This window comes from Zalophus californianus, chromosome 1, assembly GCF_009762305.2.
Source record: "Zalophus californianus isolate mZalCal1 chromosome 1, mZalCal1.pri.v2, whole genome shotgun sequence".
Taxonomy (NCBI): domain Eukaryota; kingdom Metazoa; phylum Chordata; class Mammalia; order Carnivora; family Otariidae; genus Zalophus; species Zalophus californianus.
Window position 1 is genome coordinate 14,068,715 of NC_045595.1, and position 21,114 is coordinate 14,089,828.

General features: G+C 53.5%; 1 protein-coding gene across 11 annotated transcripts in view; it reads left to right on the forward strand.

The window, feature by feature from the left end:
• Positions 1 to 3,686: 3,686 nt before the first annotated feature.
• CRTC1 (CREB regulated transcription coactivator 1) overlaps positions 3,687 to 21,114 on the forward strand; it is a 77,794-nt gene continuing 60,366 nt past the window's right edge. For all 11 annotated transcript variants that reach the window (XM_027586684.2, XM_027586688.2, XM_027586689.2 and 8 more), the window contains exon 1: positions 3,687 to 3,892. In XM_027586684.2, the coding sequence (XP_027442485.1) occupies positions 3,767 to 3,892 (126 nt within the window). In that variant the 5' untranslated portion in view covers positions 3,687 to 3,766. The remainder of the gene's footprint in view (positions 3,893 to 21,114) is intronic.

The window sequence follows — 21,114 nt, forward strand, 5'->3', positions numbered from 1 at the left end:
CTTTCTGGAGGGAGGGGGCATTTGAGGTGGGTTTTGAGGGATGAATAGGAGTTTCCCAGGCAGAAAATGATTCATTTAACGAGCACTTCCTAACTCTCCCTCTGTGCCTAGGTTTGTGTTAGCTCTGGGGACCCAGGAAAACAGAATGAATAGGCAAGTATAAAATAAGGCTTAGGGGCGCTTGGGTGGCTCAGTTGGGTTGAGCGTCCAACTCATGATTTTGGCTCAGGTCATGGTTTCATGGGCTATGAAATCGAGCCCCTGTGTCAGGCTCTGAGCTCAGCAGGGAGTTTGCCTGAGATTCTCTCCTTCTCCCTCTCCCTCTGCCCCTCCCTTCACATTTGTGTGTGTGTGTGCGCATGGGTGCGTGTGCGCTCTCGCGCTCCAAAATAAATAAATAAATCTTTTTTTTTTTTTTTAAATGAGGCTTAAAGTGCTCAGACCCTTCAAGGGATAAAGAATAAGCCTTAAGACTAAGGTGTTGGTATGTCTGTGTCCTCTGTGCATCACACAGGGAACTTGAGCCCAGGAGTGTTTGGGTAGGGTGAACATACTTTCAGCTTCTGGTCTCAGTTGGTCTAGCAGGGAGCAGATAGCACCCTGGAAACAGCTGCCTTCAGAGAGTGGGATGTTCACGGGACATGGGACACACATAGGGACAGATTTCAGATAGGCCCTCAGGGAGGGTCTTTCAGAGGAGAGACCTGAAAATGAGAAGGTGCCACAACGATGCAGAAGCAGTCGGCAGAGGCTCCCGTGCATGCCGAGATCTGGAGGTGGTACAGCAAGAAGGCTGGACTGGCTGGAATGAGAGGCCAGGGAGGCGGGAGGGGGATGAGGGCCTCCTGAGTCGCCAGGAGGAGGGTGGATTTTTTTCCTAAGTGTGATGGGGAGCATGAGATCCACCCTGACTTACAGAGACCATGGGCTGGTCCAAGAAGCCCGCCCAGGCCACACTAGCATTAGCAGCTTTCTTTGATGAGTGAAGAAAGCAAAAACAGCAGGGCTGGGTTCTGCCCTGGTCACCAGACGCTTCAGCCTCGCCTTCCTCGGACTGGGGGTCAATGGAACGGGAGGAGGGCTTGGGTCATTGTCCGGCCATTACGCAATAAGCAGGCTCACAGCTTCCTCTGACTCATCACCAGGGTTTAGGACGGATTGGGTTACTGCCTGGGTGTGGGGTGAATGGGGGTGAGTAGGGCAAGCAGTGGATCTTCACCTCTGCTCTGCGGGCATGGCCCAGTTCGGGATCTGATAACCACTGCTACCTACCAAATCTTTTTATTTTCTCTGCCCAGAAACTGGCTTAGTGCAGACATATGTAAGGGATCAGGATTACCAGCAATTTCTGAGTACTTGTTTTAAGCTAGGCACCTGACATGTATTGACAGCATTTAAACCTTACAAAACCCAGTGCGGAGAAGAAAGCTGAGCTCTGCTGTCAGGTCTGAGGTCTAGTCCTGGCTCTGGCACTTAACTTCGTACAGGCAGCTGCCATTCCTCCTCTGTCTGTATTTCCTCTCCTATCTTATAGGATGGTGGCTGGAATTGGAAGCCGTATTTGTAGAATGCCCAGCTCTGCACCTTACTCCCAGAAGCTGTGGTCTGTGGTCTCTGTCAGCACCAGAGACAGAAAATAGACTTCAAATCGACTTCAGCAAAGAAGAGAACAAATTATTGGCTCATATAACTGAAAATGTAGGAGTGTTTAGTTAGCTTCAGGCATGGCTGGATCCAGGAGCTCAGTGTCTAACTTTGGCTCTGTTTTTCTCTGTGTAAGGGCCACTCTCTTGGGACATCTCTCTTAAGTAGTGACCTCTGACACAGCAAATTTGTGTTATCCTTCAAACCAGCCATCCAAGCAAAAAGGGTGCTTCTCTTTCCAGTGGTTCAAGCAAAAATTTCAGAATTGCGTCTCATTGTGCAAACAGGATCACGTGCCTGCCTTGAGCCAATCATGAAGGCAAAGCAATGGGCTCTGATGATTGGCAAAGACCTCCAACTTGGGAAGGTGGGTTTGTGGGGAGAGAGGGTAATGAAGCTCATGCCATCCACATATCATGGACTGAAAATTGCAGAATGTTCCCTGGGCAGTTGGTTGTTGGCACCCAAAAGGGGAGGGCAGATGCTTGTTGGACAAAAACCTTAGAAGACCATGAAAGTGCTCAAAACCATATGAACAAAAAGGATAAAATAAAGCAGCGATAGTGCCCAGGATAATCCAAATTAAAATCTATCTATCTATATATTTAATATGGACAGTATTCAGTGAACAGTTGTAAAGTGTGAATAAAAGCATGTTCAGAAAATAATGGTGATTCCCCCTATGATCATCACCAGCAATCCCTCCAGCCATCCCTCACCCTAGTAAAAAGTGTGCTTTTTAAAAATCTTTTCTCTTTCTTTCTTTCAAGTGTGCTTTTTGTTCAGTTAGAGCTGTCCCACAGTTCCCTAGCTGCCCCTCTTGGCTTCCGCCCTGTCCATGCCTGGAAATCCCTGGAGCCTTCTGAATGTAAACCTTTGATATTGGTGGTCATGGTCCCTCTGCTTGGGAAGGGACAGTTAGACGTCAGAACCTTTCTTGTTTCCTTGGGTCCCCCATCTGCCACTGGGAAGACCCTGCTACCCTCTTCACTGCTGGATCTAGTCTAGGTGCGATTTCTGAACCTTTCCTATAGCACCCCATGTCAAACTTGTGTTCCTTCAGGCTTAAGGATCCAGAGAGTAGAAACTGGTCAAATGTAAGGTGATAGGGAAAACAAGATGTTAAATATGCCTGGGATTTAGGGCTGTGGGGGCTGCTGACAAGGTTCAGGCCTCAGCTCAAATGTCCCCCCTACTTCCCTGACAGTGGTGGCCAGGAGCCTCCCTCCCTACCATCAATATCCTGCCAGACCATTACTAGTTTTCTTTTCTTTCTTTTTTATTTTTTAAAGATTTTATTTATTTATTTGACACACACACACAGCACAAGCAGGGGGAGCAGCAGGCAGGAGAGGGAGAAGCATGCTCCCCGCGGAGCAGGGAGCCTGATGTGGGGCTGATCGGAGGACCCCGGGATCATGACCTGAGCCATCCAGGCGCCCCTAGTTTTATTTTCCACATCACAATTATCTCCATCAGAAATGTTCTTGGGTCATTTGTTGGTTATGTCTGTCCCCGTCCCTAATTGCGCACCCCGTCAAGTCAGGGACCACGTCTGCTTGCTCACGCCTTTTCCTCAGTGTGCCTGGCACATACAGGCGCTCAATAAATATTCGTTGAATGGATGAATGCACGAATGAGCAACTCCCTGAACTGGTCTCAAAGCTGAACTAGTCCGAGGCCCAGCTCAGCATCGGGGTGCTACCTGTCTTTGTGGGTTGCTGGCCCCATCCTTGTAATTTGGAAGGTTTTGGGTCCGGCGGTCTCCTTGGGGGCTCCAGGGCCCCAGCCCGTCGGCGAACCATGCTTGTCCAATAGGCAGGCGGCCGCTGTCCAGCGGGCCAGGAGTCTACGCACTACGCATGTGCTCAAACCCTACTCTTTCCACCCGCCAACCCCCCGCCTCTTCTGATGGACCCGAGCGCGCGGCTGGGCGTACGCATGCGCTTTCGCCCCCGCGCCGCGCACTGCTCCCGTACGCCTGCGCCGCACTCACGACCACCAAGGCGCCTGCGCACTGCCCGCCGCCCGCGGGCCCGGCCGGCGCTTGCGCGGTGGCACTGGCGAGTGGGGGGGGTGAGGAGGTGGAGGAGGAGGAGGAGGAGGAGGCGGCGGCGAGAAGATGGCGACTTCGAACAATCCGCGGAAATTCAGCGAGAAGATCGCCCTGCACAACCAGAAGCAGGCAGAGGAGACAGCGGCCTTCGAGGAGGTCATGAAGGACTTGAGCCTGACGCGGGCCGCGCGGGTAAGGGGGCTGTCCGCCCCGACCCTTCGGGGCCGGGAGGGGAGGGAGGGGGCGCGTGTCCGGCGTGTGCACGGGGCGGGGGGCGCGCGGCGGGGGCGGGGCGCGCGCGGCGGGGCGGGGCTTGGCACAGCCTGAGGGTACAGGTGTTCCTACGCCCCGGGCATCGTGGGCGGGACAGGTGCCCCCACATCACGGATACCTGAAAGGGTTCAGGTGCCCCTACATCATTGCTACTTGGAGGTGGGGATAGGTGTCACTATTTCATTATTATTTGGAGGGGACAGTGGCCTCTACATCATTACTACATACATTACTCCATCATGTGGAGTAGGTGCCACCACATCATTGTTACCTGAGGAGGGACAGGTGTCCCTACATCCTTGCTACCTGAGAGGGTCAAATGCCTCCATATCACTGCTACCTAGGGAAGACAGGATGATACTGTGAGGTGTATGAACTGGGCGCTGCTTGCAAGCATCATTGTTACTTGGGGAAGGGGGGATAGATGTTCCCACGTAGTTCGTACCTGGTGCGGGAAAAGTACCTCCGTATCATTGTGAACTAAGGGGAACAGCTGTCCCCACATCATTGCTACCTAAAGGGATGGGTGTCTCTACATCTTTGTCACCTGTACCTTCACTCCCTGGGTGTTGGAAGAAGGACAGGTATCTTCATTGTAGACTTGAGGTGGGATAGGTATTTCTCCCTTTCGGATTATCTGAAGGAAAGTTTTGGTGCCCTCTCCTGTGGGGACCTGAGGGTGGTCAGGAAGACAGATTGTGCTCCATCCTGGAGCTTGGAGTGGAGACAGCTACCCCTTCCCCATGTAGCCCATATGGTGGGGACCAGGTTGTGTTCCTCCCACTGAGACAAGGGACAGCTGGCCACAGATGGCTCCTGGCCTCTCAGGACCAGGGTGGAGGGACAGTTCTTCCTCAAGTTGCTGGCTGTGTTTTGCGTGCAGGGGCAGGCCAGGTTACCTGCTAACCTCACCTGGGAAGCTGCTGTGGGCCCTGAGAGGAGTTGGAGGCTTGGCTCTTCTCCTGGGCCCAGCTCTCTGGCCACATGACTGCACTGAGGTCCCAAGCTCCTCAGGCCTCAGTATCCTCTTTTGTCAGGTGTGTCTAGCAAGTCCTTCCTTGTGGGTCAAAGAGGAGAGCACGCTTTGCACAGGTGGCAGTAAGTCTCTGCTGCATTCCTGCAGAATGGCGGGACCCTCCCCCCTGTCCTGCATCCTAAGGCCTTGGGGAGGGTTTGCATGGGAGCTGCAGACACCCATGTGGCTGGTTTCTGGATTTGGCCTCCGATCTGACTGTCCTAGGCAGACATACCTGTGTGACGTGAGCCTCAGGCTCTGATTCTTCAGGTGGAATTTTCAGGTCATACTGTTTTCTAATTAGTTGCTTGTTTCTTTGTGAGATCATGACCACGTAGGCTAGAATGTGTATCTTCATTTCTGTGCATTTGTTTGGCACATATTGATGGGGTGCTCACCATTGACCAGGTACCGTCTGTTCCTGCTCCGGCAGCTCATGTTTTTGCTTAGCATGTAGAGGAAGAGATGGTCGGTGAATGAATGAATGAATGAATGAAAGCAAGCAAGCAAGCACCTTGAGTGTCCCCATAAGTCAGGGCTTCTGAGGGCAAGAATGTCCACTTTATCTTGTCTCACGCAGTAGGTGTATGTAGTGTGACAGGAAGAAGGGGGTCATGCTAGGTTAATGGCTGTTTTCATGACTGGATGTCTGGTTTCTGCATTGGATTTGGAAATGTATTATTGTTTTTAAAAAGATTTCATTAAAGTAATAGTTTTATTGACGTATGGTTTGTGTACTGAATAATTTATCTGTTGAACGTGTAAAAATTAGTGGTTTTTAGTGTATTTTACAGAGTAGTGCAACCATCACCAGCGTCTAATTCCAGAACACTTCATCACCCTCGAAAGAAATCCCATCCCCATGTGCAGTCACTCTCCATTCCTCCCTCCCTCAGCCCCTGGTAACCACCAATCTGCTTTTTGTCTCTATGGATTTACCTTTTCTGGACATTTCATATACATGGGATCCTACATCGTGTGGCCTTTTGTGTCTGGCTTTTCTCACTCAGCATAATATTTTCAAGGTTCATCCACATTGTAGTGTATATCAAAGAACTTCATTGCTTTTAATGGCCAAGTAATACTCCACTGAACACGTGGAGCACATTTGCCTATATGTCATCTATTGATAGAGTTAGAAAAGATTTGTAAGATATGCAGATAGCCATTCTCTTGTTCTTGGTAACCATTCTCTGTCTCTTTCTTCCCTCTCTCGCCTTCCTTTACACTGGGAGTTGGGCGTGAGCCCTGGGCGGAGGTGAACTTACACTGGATCTTGTGAGGCAGAGCAGTGTTTTGTATGGGGGGCAATTCTGTCCCGCAGGGACATTAGGCAGTGTCTGGAGACATTTTGGTTGTCTTGTCTGGGGTAGAGGGGCGCTCCTGGCATCTAGTGGGTAGAGAATAGGAATGCTGTTCAACACCTCACGATTCATGGATGGCCCCCACCACAGAGAGCAACGCAGGCCCAAAAGTCAGCAGTGCTGAGGCTAAGAACCCTTCAGTTTGGAGGAAATGTTGAGGGGGCGGGGGTACAAGCTTTGCACCTGGTCAGATAGAGGTCAAAGCTCTGCACCCACCTGTATGGTGTGCTGTCTTGGATGGGCCGGTGGCTTTTCCCACACCTGGGACCAGGATGAGCAAGCTCTTTCCAAGCCTCTTGGGCTGTTGCATGTGACAAGCGGCAAATCTGCAATGCCTGGTGCAGGGGAGCGAACCCACCTGACGCAGGCTCCCCTCCTGCCCTTCTGTGGCTGCAGCCTTCCCCTATGATAGATCTCAAAGTTTTTACCTGCGAACAGGGGGAATGTGGCTGCTTTGGTACCTACTCCTTCCCATGAATGCCCAAGTGTCAGTCTACGGTCCTTGGTGGTGATAGGCATGCCATTACCATGTGAAAGCCAGCAGACGTTCAGCCTGATGCATAAATCCATGCTGTGACCTTACCCAGGGGCAGGAACCCTAAGGACCAGGTTGGGTGTGGGGATGAGGTGTGATGTTGGGGAGACCACTTTCAGGTCGCAGGGTGGAAGGGTCGGTGCATGAGTATTCCATTCTCGTCCTCAGACTTGGGGGAGCCCGAGGTGCAGGGAGGGCCATGGTGCTCTGCTGTGTGACTTTGGGCAGGTCTCTTAACCTCTCTGGGCCTCAGAATCTTGGCCTGTAAGGTTGGGGCAGCACATTTCAGGGACTGTTCAGGGACCATGTTGGGTGCTGGGGAAACAGCATCCAGGGCATGTGAGGGCCATGGTTTTGGGGAGCCAGTGTGGTTTTAGGGGGGACAGGAGAGAATTGCTGCAAATGAACAAAACGGGTGTTCTCAGAGAGAAGCAACAGAGTGACTTGCTGGGACTGGCCAGGGTGGGAAGTTGACACCCCAGCAGTGAGATGCAGCCCCCTCCCCCCCATTGGGGAAGAGTACCCCAGGTGAGGGACAGGCAGGCACAGAGACCCTAAAGTGGGAATGGCTTGGCAAGGTTGAGGACAGATCAGAAGACAGACCGGCACATATAGAGTGAGGGTCGAGGTGAGGTTGGCGTGGCTTGGCGAGCCCTCAGTTGCACTGAGGGAGGGGCCCTGGGAAGGTTTGTGATGGCAAAGGGCTTGATCCTTTGCTTTATTGAGATACAGTTCCAAGTACATTCAGTCTACTCACTTAAAATACACTATTCAGTGGTGTTTCGCATGTTCACAGAGTTGTGCAACCATCACCAGTCAACTTTGGGACGTTTCCATCAGTCCGAAAGGAAGCCCCCTGCCCCCTCCCCCTGCCCCTGGCACCCACTCATCTGCTCTCTGTCTCCATGGATTTGTCTGTTCTGGACATTTTATATACATGGAATCATGAACCACGTGGACTTTTGTGTCCGGCTTCTCTCACTTGGCACGAGGTTTTCAAGGTTCATCCACACTGGAGGGTGTGTCAGCATTTCCTTCTTTTTGAAAAAACTTGTGGTGAGATATATAGATCATAAAATTTGCCACCTTCGCTATCTTTGAGTGGACAGTTCTGTGGCAATAAGTACATTCACAGTTGGGCACGTCTGTCATTTCCTTTTTAAGGCTGAATAATACTGCGTTTTGTGGCCCTGCCACGTTCTGTATAGCCATTCATCCGTCGATGGACGTTGGGGTTGTTTCCACCTTTGGGCCATTGTGACTATCACTGCCATGGACATTCGTGCCCAGGAGCTTGTGTGGCGGCAGCTCTTCTTCTCCCTTGAGTGGATACCAAGGAGCGGAGGTCACATGGTAGGTGCCAGGTCATAGGGTCACTGTCCGTTTAACCATTTGAGGACTCTTCATGTCTCACAAAGATGGCTGTGGGCCGAACAGGCCAGGGGATGAGAGGAGAAGCAGGCAGATGGTGAGAGGCTGCTGCGGCACCTGGGTTTGGGATCAGGGAGTGGTGGCTTGAGCCTGGAGGTGTCTGTGGCGGTGACCAGGATTAGTGGCTTTGGGTGATACTTGGGCAGCAGACCTGCCAGGGACTCAGGACATAGCAGGCTCTGCGTGTGACTGATCACTAAGTACCCAGGGAGCGGCACCTGGGCCAGAAAAAGCCCACACACAAAGCAAAGCAGTCCGTGGTGGCCCAGCCAGGGCTGCCGGTTATGGCTGCACCGAAGGAGGGTGTTCTCCTGGCCCTCCCCTGTTACGGGGGTGGCTCTGCACAGGCTGGGGGAAAACGGGTCCCTGGGCGGCAGGCATAGCGCAGCGGTGGCTTGGGTTCGCGGAGCGTGAAGGCCGCCCCCAGTCCTGGCCCCAGTCCTGGCTTCAGCACTGTTTGCCTCTGTGCCGGCTGCTTCAAGTGTCTGGTGCCATCTGCAGCCTCCACATACACGCACGCAGGGCTCCCCGAGCTGCTCTGTTTGAGAGGCTAGAGCGAGCCGCCTCCCGCCCCCCAGAAAGCCCCGGCAGGCTCATGCTCTCCAGGTTGTGAGCGGCACACTGAGGATTGGGTTGAGTAGGACAGGGGCCTCCAAAAAGATTTGTCCGTGTCCTGACCCCCAGAACCCGTGGTTGCGACTTTATTTAGAAAAGATGTCTCTGTAGATGAAATTAGGGTAAGGATCTCGAGATGAGATCATCCTGGATTTAGGGTGGTCCTAAATCTTGTGACTGGCGTTCTCGTAAAAAGAGAACACACAGCCGCACGCGGGAGAGCAGGAGAAGGCCACGTGATGATGAGGACGGAGGCAGAGACTGGTGTGATGCTCCCATGAGCCAAGGATGCCTGGAGCCCCCAGAAGCTGGAAGAGACCAAGAAAGATCCTCCCCTAGAGCCTCGGGAGGGAATGCGGCCCTGCCCACACCTGGGTTTCAGAAGTCTGGTCTCCAGGACTGAGAGGGAATAAAGTCCTTTTGTTTTACACTGCTCAGTTTGTGGTCCTTTGTGATGGTGGCCCCAGGTTGCTCTCCCCGCCACCCCAGGCTAAGGCAGAATCTGGGCACCTTGTTGAAACCACCTCGGGACAGTGGGCCTAGGGGTTGTCTGCAGATGCACACATCTGTCCTTCTCTGGCCTGCTCGTACAGGTCGTGTGGCCTTTACCATTGAGGACTAGAGGGGACCCTTCCTTCATCCGTTGCCAGGAACTGGGGATCCTCACCCCATTGCTGGCCCCGAGCCAACGGTGAATAAGCCAGAGGGTTGATAGTAGGAGCAAGGCCTGGGGGCGAGATGAGGGTTTATTCTAAGGCAGTGGGTCAAGTTTGTCCTATTGGTTCCTGATCCCTGCCTGGCACCGTGTGGCCTTCACTCAGTCCCTGATTCTTGACGCTCAGACCCCCTCAGAGAAGAGATGTTGTCTTCCCCACCATACAGATGGGGAAACTGAGGCCCGGAGTGGTGTCCTAGCTGGGAAGAGGTAGAGTTGGTGCTCAGCCCCGAGACAGTCACATACAACGTGTCCAGAACAAGGAATTAAAACCACAGACTGGAACCTTCTGTTGCTTGCCAGAGCACGTTGGTCCCACTTGGGCCTTGATTTCTCTGAGAAGTGATCGTTTCTGCAGCTAAGCACATGTTCCTCCTTTGACTTGGACCCGGGCATACATATTTCTTGCCAGTAACTACTGTTGTCACAGAGGTGGTGGCTGTGGGGTGCATCACATGCCCCTTTGTGTGTGACCCATGGCTCTTCTCCCTCTGAAAGTCACTGCCTAGATCAGGCTGGTGCTCCAACCCTCCACAACCTGGAAGAGACAAGCTTCTAAGTAGCAAGCTTCTAAGTTTTTGTTTGGAAGGAGGCTTTTCATGGGAGCCTCAGCCCTGTTCCCAGCCTTCCCATGCATGCTTCCCACAGGTGACTGTTGAGTGTCCCTACCAGCCTGAGGTCCTGTGCAGAGAACCCCTCCCAAAGCTCACACCCAGCCCCAGACACCCCTGGTTCCATGCACACTACAGGTCCAGGAAGGCCTCCTGGATTCCTCAGAGCAGGTGGGTCCCACCTCTGCACACCCTGACCACCTGCTACTGCCTAGCAAATCAATATTCATGGTGGTTCCTCCCCTGAGCCTATGCCCGCGACGTGAAAATGGGCTGAAGCAAACACTTGTGGGCCGGGGGGCGGGGGGTGGTGGGTGGTGTCACTGGCTGAGAGACAGGCATGGGAACTGAGGGCTTAGTCCCGAAGATGCCTTCTCACTTCCTTGACTGTGATCTAGGGTTGGAAATTAGTGTTTCATGGCATCCCAGCACCCAGCAACAAACATAAAATCAAAACAACTTTCTCCGAGGAGTCCAGCCCCTCCCATCTGTGGGGGGAAAACTGATAAAATCCATTCACTTCTGTTTAATGTAGAATGCTAGTGGGGACCCACCAAATTGATTTCTTAACCCGCTAATCCGGAGTTCAGTGAGCTCTGCTTGTTTTTGTAAATAAAGTTTTATTAGAACATGGCCATCCTGTTCGTTTTTGTCTTATCTATGGCAGAGTTGAGTCATTTTGACAGAGACCGCATGGCCTGCAGAGGCAAAAATATTTACCATCTGGAGCTTCGTAGAAGGTTTGTGGGCCCCAGGACAATGGGTCTTGCCCGCAGTTTGAGACCTGCTGACTTAGAGCGATAGGGAAGGTTGGGAAGATGGTGGGCGGTGGTTCTGTCATTTATGAGATAAAGGATGAAGACTCCTGGGCTCCCCCCAGATTCTGCTTCTGCAGATCCAGATGGGAGCCCAAATTTGAGTGGGGACCCGGAAAGCTGGCCACGCAGGCCTCGCTGGGAGTCCTGTGCCCTGCGGTCACCAGGGCTGTGCCACGCAGAGGGAGAGGGTCGGCCTTGGTCAGGGGTGTGAACTAGCTGTCTAGCCCTCGGTGGGTGGCACGGTGGTGTTTGTGGGTCCATAGAGCTGAGAAAGGTGTTCCACTGTCACAGTTCCTAAAGCTGGCCTGGGGGACGGTGCAAGGTGACTCTTGTCTTTGTAGTGGGCCTTCTGGTCCTGGTTGGGGTGAATTTGATTTCTCTGGGTCAGAGCTGGGCCATTGCAGGCACTGTGGAAGGCTACACGTCAGCCCTTTTCTGCTGCTTTCTGTGCTGGGGGCTTTCTGATTTTAGCCCGGGGGTCTGGGGCTCCCTCTGGTGCTGTTCTGTGAGACGAGGCAGAAGTACCTCGGGGTACTCAAGATTAAGAGACTGTGGTGCTAGTGATTTCTTTTTAAAGGGGATCCTCTGGAAAATGCCATGCTGATGTCAGCGGTGGGATCCGGTCTGGGGAGAGACTGGCCTGAGCGCAGTGCCAGGGAAGCATCAGAGACAGGTGGCGCGGGGGGCTCACCCTGGCCAGTTCTGCCTCCAGGGGCATTTGGCAACATTGGGGACATTTTTGGTCGTCATGACTCGGGCTGGGAGGATGCTGTTGGCATGTGGTGGCTGCAGTCTGGAGATGCTGCTCAGCACCCTGCGGTGCCCTGGACAGCCCCAACCCAGAGAATGATCCAGCCCCAGGTGTCTCTGGTGCTCAGGCTGAGCAGCCCTGCTCTTGCAGCCCTTGATGTGCCAGGATTGTGCAGGTGCAGAGGGGCTGGGTGGAGGCCCCAGTTCCAGGAGCTACAAGCATGAAGCCTAGTGACGGGTAATAACACCCCCAGGCAGCCGATGGTATTCTCCCTGGTTTATAGAGGGGGAGCCTGAGGCTTGGAGAGTGTCACAGCATTAGGGACGTGAGCTGGGATTTGACCTGAGTCCCCTGTACGTTTTCTCTCTTCTCATGCTGCTCTGGGCGTTTGCCAGCTGGTTAGGGTGGAGCAGAGCCTTCCAGGCTCCTGAAGCCCTGTGCTTGAGGAGCGTAGGCTGCATGGGCAGAGCATCTGGGAGGGAGGTGGGGCGGGTGGTGGAGGGCCCTGGGCAAGACCCTGCCTGTGGGCCATGGGGAGCCATGGAAGGTTCCAGCAGGATGGCAGCATGAGTGACATGAAGATGCAGGGAGTGGCAGGAGCCAGACTTGGTAGAGCCCATGTGCGTATGCCCAGTGGGTTGTTGTAGTAATCCACGAGGAAGCCTGCTCCTTCTCCTGTTGCACAGATGAGAAATGGGTGGGAGAGGTGATTGGCTGTCTGTGCAGAGGGGCTGGGTTTGAACCTATGTCTGAATCCGGGGCCCACGTTTTTCTTAACGTAGGCATAGAGGACCCTGTTGTATGCCGAACTTCAATTCATATCCATCTGTTGAAGATCGTAGAGGCTGTCCCCGGTTTTTTGCAAACCAGACATTCATCATGTTTGTCCCCATGGGTGCGTGCACCCAGGCATGGCCCCCCCGTGTGTCCTTTTGCCCCACAGCAAGGGGGGGGGCATGTAGCAGCTTGGGATGGGCCATGGGACAAAGGGAGGGCTGCTTTGGGACATTTAGAGGGTAATAATGACAGAGTTAATCAGCAGGTGAGAGGAAGGAGGGCAAGGTGGAGGCTTTCTGGCTGTGATGGGTGAACCAGAGAGAAAGGGGTGGGGGTGGGAGAGTCCCACTTTGCTTTGGGGCTTGTGAGATGGAATGGCTCCCTGGTCCTGGCTGGGGTGTCTCTGACCCCCTCCCCTACCTCCTGCTACCACATCCAGCCCCACCCCAGGGCAGAGGTGGGTGCCTTGCCCTGGCTGGGTGTGGCCGTGGTGTTGCTGGCCGGATGGGGGTCCAGGTGCGCAAACAAGGAAGCTACGGCCTGCCTCATGGGCCAAGGACGTGGAGAGAGTCAATATTTATTATTTGCCAAATGGAAACGAAGTGCAGAAAGTGTGGGGGGATTCTGTAGCACCTGGTGCCCGGCGCAGGGCCACGGCTACTGGGCTTCTCCTTGCTTCCTCCTGGGTGATTTTAGACCTGGCTGAGCTTTCTCTGTGCTCCGCTCCCTCTCTGTGAAGCCGGGGTCGCAGTGGTCTCTGGCCGGACTGTGGTCAGATTTAGGTTAACGCATGTAGCGCTTCCAGAATGGGGCCGGCACATGGATGCTCACTGCGTGGTGGCTGCTGCTGAGATGCTGGAGGTGTGTGCACAGTGAACACATGGTGGCGCTCCGTGGGCACTCTTCCGATGGCAGGCGTTCAGCAGGCACACTGTGTGTACTTAGCAGGTGCTCAGCAGCACTTGGCAGCAGGCACATGTGGACTGCTGGTGGGCACACAGCTCCCGTTGAGCAGGCATTTAGCCCGCATACAGTGTGTACTTGGCAAGCGTTCAGCAGGCACACAGTGTGTATTCAGCAAGCGTTCAGCAGAAATTCAGCAGGCACACGGGATTTACTCAGTGGATACTCAGTAGGGCACATAGTGGGCATTCAGCAGGTGCTAAGCAGACATTGGACTGTGACCTCCCTGAGGGCAGGCTTGTCTCCAGTTCATTCTGGAATTCCCTGGGTGCAAGTGTCCTTTAAAAGGGCCAGTGTCCCAACACACAGTCAGGCTTCCCTCCCTTATGTAGCAGGAGCGTGATGTGTGTTCCTATTCTCAATCTGGGAACACATCCGAGGTGCTGAGGGGCCATGGAGCCAGGTGGGGAGCATGGTGGTCTTCCCAGAGCTTCAGTTTGGCTGAACAACTTCAGTGAGAAAGTTTGAGTATTGGCCAGGCATGGTGTGTTATGAGGTGGACTGCAGACCCATACGGGCTTGGGGCCAGCAGGCCTGGGGCAGTGTGGTGCCCTGGCACAGAGCGTGAGAAGCATCAGGGTTGCCCAGTGAGGTCTCCCTGCAGTGGCCACAGTTTGGACTGGAAAGTCCGTTCCTTCAGTCAGTATTTGTTTATTTTTAAAGATTTTATTTATTTGAGAGAGAGCACGCGCATGAGGGAGAGGCAGAAGGAGAAGCAGACTCCCTGCCGAGCAGGGAGCCTAATGTGGAGCTTGATCCCAGGACTCTGGGATCATAACCTGAGCTGAAGGCAGATGCTTAACTAACTGAGCCACCCATGCACCCCCCCCTTTTAAAAAAGATTTTATTTGAGAGAGAGAGAGAGAGAGCACGCGCACGTGCACACGAGTGAGAGGCAGAGGGAGAAGCAGAAAGCAGACTCCCCGCTGAGCAGGGAGCCCAATGTGGGGCTCTATCCCAGGACCCTGGGATCATCATTCAGTATTTATTGAGCACCTACCTGGTGCTGTGTCCTGGGGATGCCTTGCAGAACAAGTCACAGGAAACAATGGCCAGCTAGTCCCCAGCCCTGAGGTCATGGCTCTAAGAGAGTGAAATGGGGTGGGGACCCTTTGGGGGAGGTGATGTTTAAGCTGAGCCCAGGGGATGAGAATGAGCCATGGGGATGGAGAGCACGAAACTTGTGGGGGAGAGCACGAAGCTTAGTCGTGGGGGAGAGCCTGACCTGACCGAGCTCAGTGAATGATAGCTCTGGTAGTGGGCTGCTCTGGGAAGGTTTTTTTTTTTTCTTTAAAGATTTTATTTATTTATTTGACAGAGAGAGACACAGCGAGAGAGGGAACGCAAGCAGGGGGTGGGAGAGGGAGAAGCAGGCTTCCCGTGGAGAAGGGAGCCCGATGTGGGGCTTGATCCCAGGATCCTGGGATCGTGACCTGAGCTGAAGGGAGACGCTTAACGACTGAGCCACCCAGGCGCCCCGACTCTGGGAAGGTTTTAAGCAGGACTGTGATACGAGATGTTGGTTTAGCAAAGATCCCTCCGGCTGCCATATGGGCAGTTGCGGGGACCTGAGAGGGGGCTGGGGCAGGGGTCTCCTTCCCTTCCCATTACCCTCCCCCCCCCCCCGCCCGAGATCATGGGTGTTGGATTCATTACAGACCAGGACTTGCTGACTTGGGAGATGTTCTTTCATCCAAGAATCAGGAATCTGATTCCCCAGGAAGGTGAAGGGGGGGTTATATTAAATAGCTTCCACTTTGTGCTCTGGTGGCCCCTGGACTGAGGAAAGGCATTTTTGCAGTCGAGACCTGGAGTCCTAATTTCATATGTGAAATTTCGCTTTGTCTGTGGTCCCAGCCTGACACCCAACTTGGTCACAGGGTTTTCACCCCAAAGCTGGGGTGTGGCGTTCTATCCAGAGGAGTGAGTCTCTGCACCCATTCCCAGCTACAGCCTCCGAGCTCTGTGGTCTCTCCCTCACTGCCTAGGACTCCACTGCCCAGCGGTGGAGTCCCCTGAGAACTTTTGCAGGCCGCCTTCCCTGCCTGCTGGACTTGCAGGGGAGCTCTCTGCCACACCTTTTGTTTGTTTAAATTAAAAAAAAAAGGAAACTATGTTTCAAAACTTTGATGAAAATTGAAAACAAAACCCAAAGCGCTTCCCCGTTTCTTCTGTTCTGTGCATCTGACACAGCTCACCTGGGCGCAGAGGGTGGGTGGGTGCATGCCAGCTGGTCATTTGCCTGGACATCTCTGGGAGGAGGTGTCGACCCAGCCAGGCACAGTGCCCGGGGCTGGCTCTGCAGGGCCAGCCAGTTCTCGGGCTGGGGGGCCAGACAGTTGGGGACAGGGGGAGGCAGAGCATGTCACGCAGAGGGGTCTCTGTGTCCACTCCCAGCCTGGCTAAAAAGCCTTTCTTGGTAAGTTCAGTGGTTCTCAAGTAACTGAAGAAACAAGCTCCTGCGGCCCTCTTCCCCGGGTCCTTGTGCACCTGTGAGCGTCGAGCTTTCTCAGTCCCTCTGTCCTCCCAGGCAGGCGGGGTTTGATAGCTGTAATTAGGACGGGAGCGGCTCATTAAATCATCACGGAATCAGTGCGCGGCCGAGGGAGTGATTTGTAGGCCCAGCAGCCTCAGTCTTTGCCTGCAGGTGGCAAGGAGATGTTAATTCCCTCACCGCTGGCTCAGCAACAGCAGAGGGAGGAGCCCTGAGGGTCCATAGCAGGGCCCTGCTGGGGGCCACTTGTGCCCTAAGGAGCTGCCCATGGCCCCACACTGTCACCCCAGCGCCTGGCCAAGTGGCTCCCTCTGGCTCAAGCCCTGCCTCTGCTGGCTTCCCTCAAATGACTCCACTTCTCAGTGCCTCAGTTTCCCATCGGTAGAGTTGTACAGCTTAGGACATGCCCATCCCAAGTGCTTGGCTCTGTACTTAGCTGGCATCAGGGTGCCCTGTGGGGCAGCTGTGAGGGCAGGGTCTTACTCTTTGGACTCGTGCCGTGGCTTGACATGTGACAGATGCCACGGCATGGCTTATGAACAGTTCGCTTGGTTTCATTTGGGGGGGCAGTGGGTATATTCATTTCTCTTCATTTTTTCTTTTTCTTTTTTTTTAAGATTTTTATTTATTTGAGAGAGAGCGTGCATGAGCACAGATGAGTGGGGGGAGCAGCAGAGGGAGAAGCGGGCTCCCTGCTCGAGCCCGATGTGGGGCTCGATCCCAGAACCCTGGGATCATGACCTGAGCCAAAGGCAGCCGCTTAACTGACAGCCACCCAGGCGCCCCAGTCACTTTTTCTTTTGAGATAGTTTTAGATTTCAGCAAGGAGTGCAGACCCTGTCCCTTCCTCCTCACCCCCGCCCTTGAACACGTCACGTGACCAGCATGGGCCGGTCAAACCAGGACAGCAGTGTCGGCACACTTCTATTGACGAGGCTAAGGACTGAGTTTGGATTTCCTCCCGACGTCCCCCAGTGACTTTTCTCTGGCCCAGGCTCCCATCCAGGCTCCCGTGTCACTTTTGGTCGTCATGTCTTCTCGGTCTCCAACCCACGACCATTGCTCAGGGTTTCTGTGTCACCTGTGACCTTCAAGCCCTTGAGGAGAACTGCTCAATCTTTTTGTTGCTCAGGGTGGTTTGTCTGATGTTTTCTTGCAGTTGAGCTGAGGTGGTGTGTTTTGGGCAGGAATCCCACAGTGGTAATTTTCTTTTTATATTTTTCCTTTCCTTAAATTGTGGTAAAATGTACATAAAATTTACCATCTTACTCATTTTTAAATGTGTGGTTCGGGCTGCCTGGGTGGCTCAATTGGTTAAGTGTCCAGCTCTTGATTTCGGCTCAGGTCATGATCTCAGGGTCGTGAGATCAAGCCCCGCCTTGGGCTCCGGGCTCAGAGCCTGCTTGTGATTCTCTCTCCCTCTCCCTTTGCCTCCCCCCCCCCCCCCCCCCCCCCCCCCCCCCCCCCCCGCTCAGGCACGTGTACCGTCTCTCTATCTCACCCTCAAATAAATCTTAAAAAAAAGGGTTCATGGGCATTGAGCATATTCACATTGGGGTGCTTCCGTTTCCAGAACTTTGGAGGGAACTCTGTCCCCATTAAACACTAACTCCGCATCCTGTCTTTTCTCTGCTCCTGGTGCCAACTATTCCACTTTTCTTTCCCTGTGAATTTGACCACTCCTATAAATGGACTCATTGGATTTGTCTTTTTGTGACTGGCTTATTTCCGTTACAAGCATAACATCCTCAGTGTTGTAGTACGTGTCTGTGTCATAGCGTGTGTCAGAATTTCTTTTTAGCGTGGAATGATATTCCATTGTACGTACGCATCACATTTAATTGATCCATTCATCTTTCCATGGGCACTTGGGTTGCTTCCACGTTTTGGCTCTTTGGAATAATGGTGCTGTGAACATGGGTGTCCGAATCCCTGCTTCCATTTTGGGGGCATATATGCAGAGGTGGGATTGCTGGTTAATTTCTTGAGGAACCACTAGGCCTTCTTCCACTGTGGTGGTGCCATTTCATGTTCCCACCAGAAACGCACAAGGGTTGCAGTCTCTCCACAGCCTCACCAACACTTTTCCTTTTATGGTGTGTGGGTTTTTTTTTTTTTTTTATCATATCCTTGTGCTTGTGAGGTGGTTCTCATTGTGTTTTGATGTGCGTTTCCCAAATGATGAGTGACATTGAGCATCTTTTTAAAGATTTTTTTTTAATTTGTTTATGTGAGAGAGAGAGAGAGAGCACATGAGAGCAGGGAGGGTCAGAGGGAGAAGCAGACTCCCTGCTGAGCAGGGAGCCCGATGCGGGACTCGATCCTGGGACTCCAGGACCATGACCTGAGCCGAAGGCAGTTGCTTAGCCAACTGAGCCACCCAAGCGCCCTGGCCTGGTTTTGAATTGGTTTTTTGTCGTTGAGTTGTAGGAGTTCTGGACACATTCTGGATATTTATCCCTTATCCAGTGTATGATTTGCAAATGTTCCCTCACGTTCCTTGAGAACGGGCCTTTACACTGTGTCTGTTGTGTCCTTTGTTGCACAAATGGTTTTAATTTTTATAAAGTCCAATTTATATATATATTTTTTGTTGAGTGTGCTTTTGGTTTTATAGCCAAGAAGTTACTGCCAAGTCTAATATTATTAAGCTTTTCCTCTGTTTTCTTCTGAGTTTTATAGTTTTAGCTTTCAGTCTTTGATCCATGTTGATTTTTATATCTGGAATAAAGTGTGGGTCCAACTTTATTCATCGCATGTAGAGATCCAGTTTTCCCGGCACCTCGTTGAAAAGACTGTCCTTTCTCTCTTGAATGGTTTTGGCACCCTTGTCAAAAATCATTTGACCATGCATGCAAGAGTTTATTTCTGGGCTTTCTATTCCACTGGTTTCTAGGTCTGTTTTTATGCCAGTACCACACTGTCTTTGTTACTGTAGCTTTGTAGTAAGTTTAGAAATCAGGAAGTATGAGTCTGCCAACTTTCTTCTTTTTAAAGATTGTCTTGGCTATTCAGGGTCCTTTGAGATTTCGTATGAATTTTATGGTGGCTTTTTCTATTTCTGCGAAAATCATGGTTGGGATTTTGATAGGGGTTGCACTGACTCTGTAGATTGCTTTGGGTAGTATTGCCATCTTAACAATATGAAGTCCTGGTCTCCTCCTCCCAGCTGTGTGGCCCTGGGCAAGCATATACCTGGGTGCTGTCAGGTTCCCCATCGCCACTCCTCAGATGTGCTTGTGGAGGGGGTCAACTCTGTTAGTGCATGAATAGCCCTTAGGACTGGACCTGCACAAATTGGTGCTCTATGGAGGAAGTGGTGTCTGCTGACTGCCTTGAGGAGCTACTGACTTAGAGGAGAGAAGAGGCTGTGGGAGGGTGGGGTCAAGCTGGGAGGGCTGCCTGGAAGAGGAGAGCTCTGTGGTGGGACAGGAGGGGATTTTGAGGGAAAGGGTCTTTGGGAAGAGGAGGAATGATGTGTACAGAGGCACAGAAGCTTGGAGAGGGCTTGTCTGGGGCATGACTGTGGTATGAGGTGACTCTCGGTAGGGGGCGAGTGACCAGAGAGGAGAGCCGGGAGTGGGAGTCAGATCTGGAAGGGCCCCAAGAGCCAAGGTGGGGAGCTTGGGCACGACCCAGAGCCTAGCCGATGTGGTAGGGAAGGAGAGACCCAGTATTGGCTTTGGGTTTTAGGGAGAGCTCGAGAAAAGGTTGGTTGGGGGGAGCAAGAGACCAGGTGTGGGAGGCAGGGGTTCCCGGGGAGCTCAGGAGCTATGAGAGGTGCCTGCCAGGCCAGTGAGGGTGGGAGGCCTGACGGGGGCGCACGGGCTGCAACACAGGAAGATCATGGTGCCACCTGCCAGGGTCAGGAGGAGCAGGAGTGTGGAATGGAGGATTCGGGAGGACACGAGCCTGGTCAGGGGGCTGCTGGGATAGAGGAGGAGGTTCCTCTGAGCATCGGGGCATTCGGAGGGCAGGGCCAGGTGGCACTCGGGAGTTGCTGGCCAACTTGGCATTAAGGGCCTCTCCGGAAGGGGTGGCACACGAGGGACAGAGAGGCCTGAGCCCTTGCAGAGTCATGTTTGAACGAGTTGGGAGGGGACCACAAGGCAGAGGCCAGAGGAGGAACCATGGGATGAGAGGCTGGAGGAGGTCCCCTCGTGAGGGCGGCCATGGGTGCCAGGCTGGAGAGGCTCCTCCAGTGAATGAATGTGTGACCAGTACCTGCTCGGAGCCTGCCTGGTGTGTAGCGGTGCAGGGCTGCAGCTGCTCCTGGAGCAGTCGGTGCCCAGTGGCGCACGGGGACGGCCACATTGAGCACAGTGATACCCTGGGTGAGGTTTGCCCGGGGCGTAGAAGAAGGTGCACCTGGTAGGGGGCACAGGAGCTGCAGAGGCTTGGCATGGGGAGGCATGTGTGTGAGAAGGCAGGGCCCAAGGGGACGATCCAGGGAGTGCCCCAGCTTGGCCTCATGTTCCCGCAGGCACGGTGGACTTCATCCCACGGGTGGCGGCAGGAACCCTGCAGTGGGGGGCACAGCTGCTGGTTCAGGGCACAGGTGGGTGAGGGGAGGCAAGGATAGCTGTGACACCTTTCGTAGTTCTCTAATAGCCACATGGTCTGAGTGGGAGTCTGGACATGAAGGAGGGAGACATCAGGAGGAATGCTGTCCCGCACCCGCATGGGGACGAGAGAGGGACAGACAGAGTGCCTGGCCAGGGGCTGTGTCCACGAGAGGCTGTGGACAGGAATTGGGGTGAGCCAACATGCCTGTGGACACCCTCCTGGGACCCTTTGGGAAGCTGTAAGTACATCCAGGGGTGCGACCTGGCAGTGCTCAGCGCCTGGGACAGGTGCTTCCAGGTTCTTCCTGTCCTGGGCAGTTTTCCTTGTATCTGGACAGCGGCTAATCATCCAGATGTCTCATTGGGCCCCATCCTGGAAGGTACTCGAGTCAGGGGTCCCATCGCCATCTGCTCTGTGTCCCATCTACCAGGAATGAACCACCCACTCCCACATTGCCTGCCCTGCCCCACTCTGGCCCCTCAATCT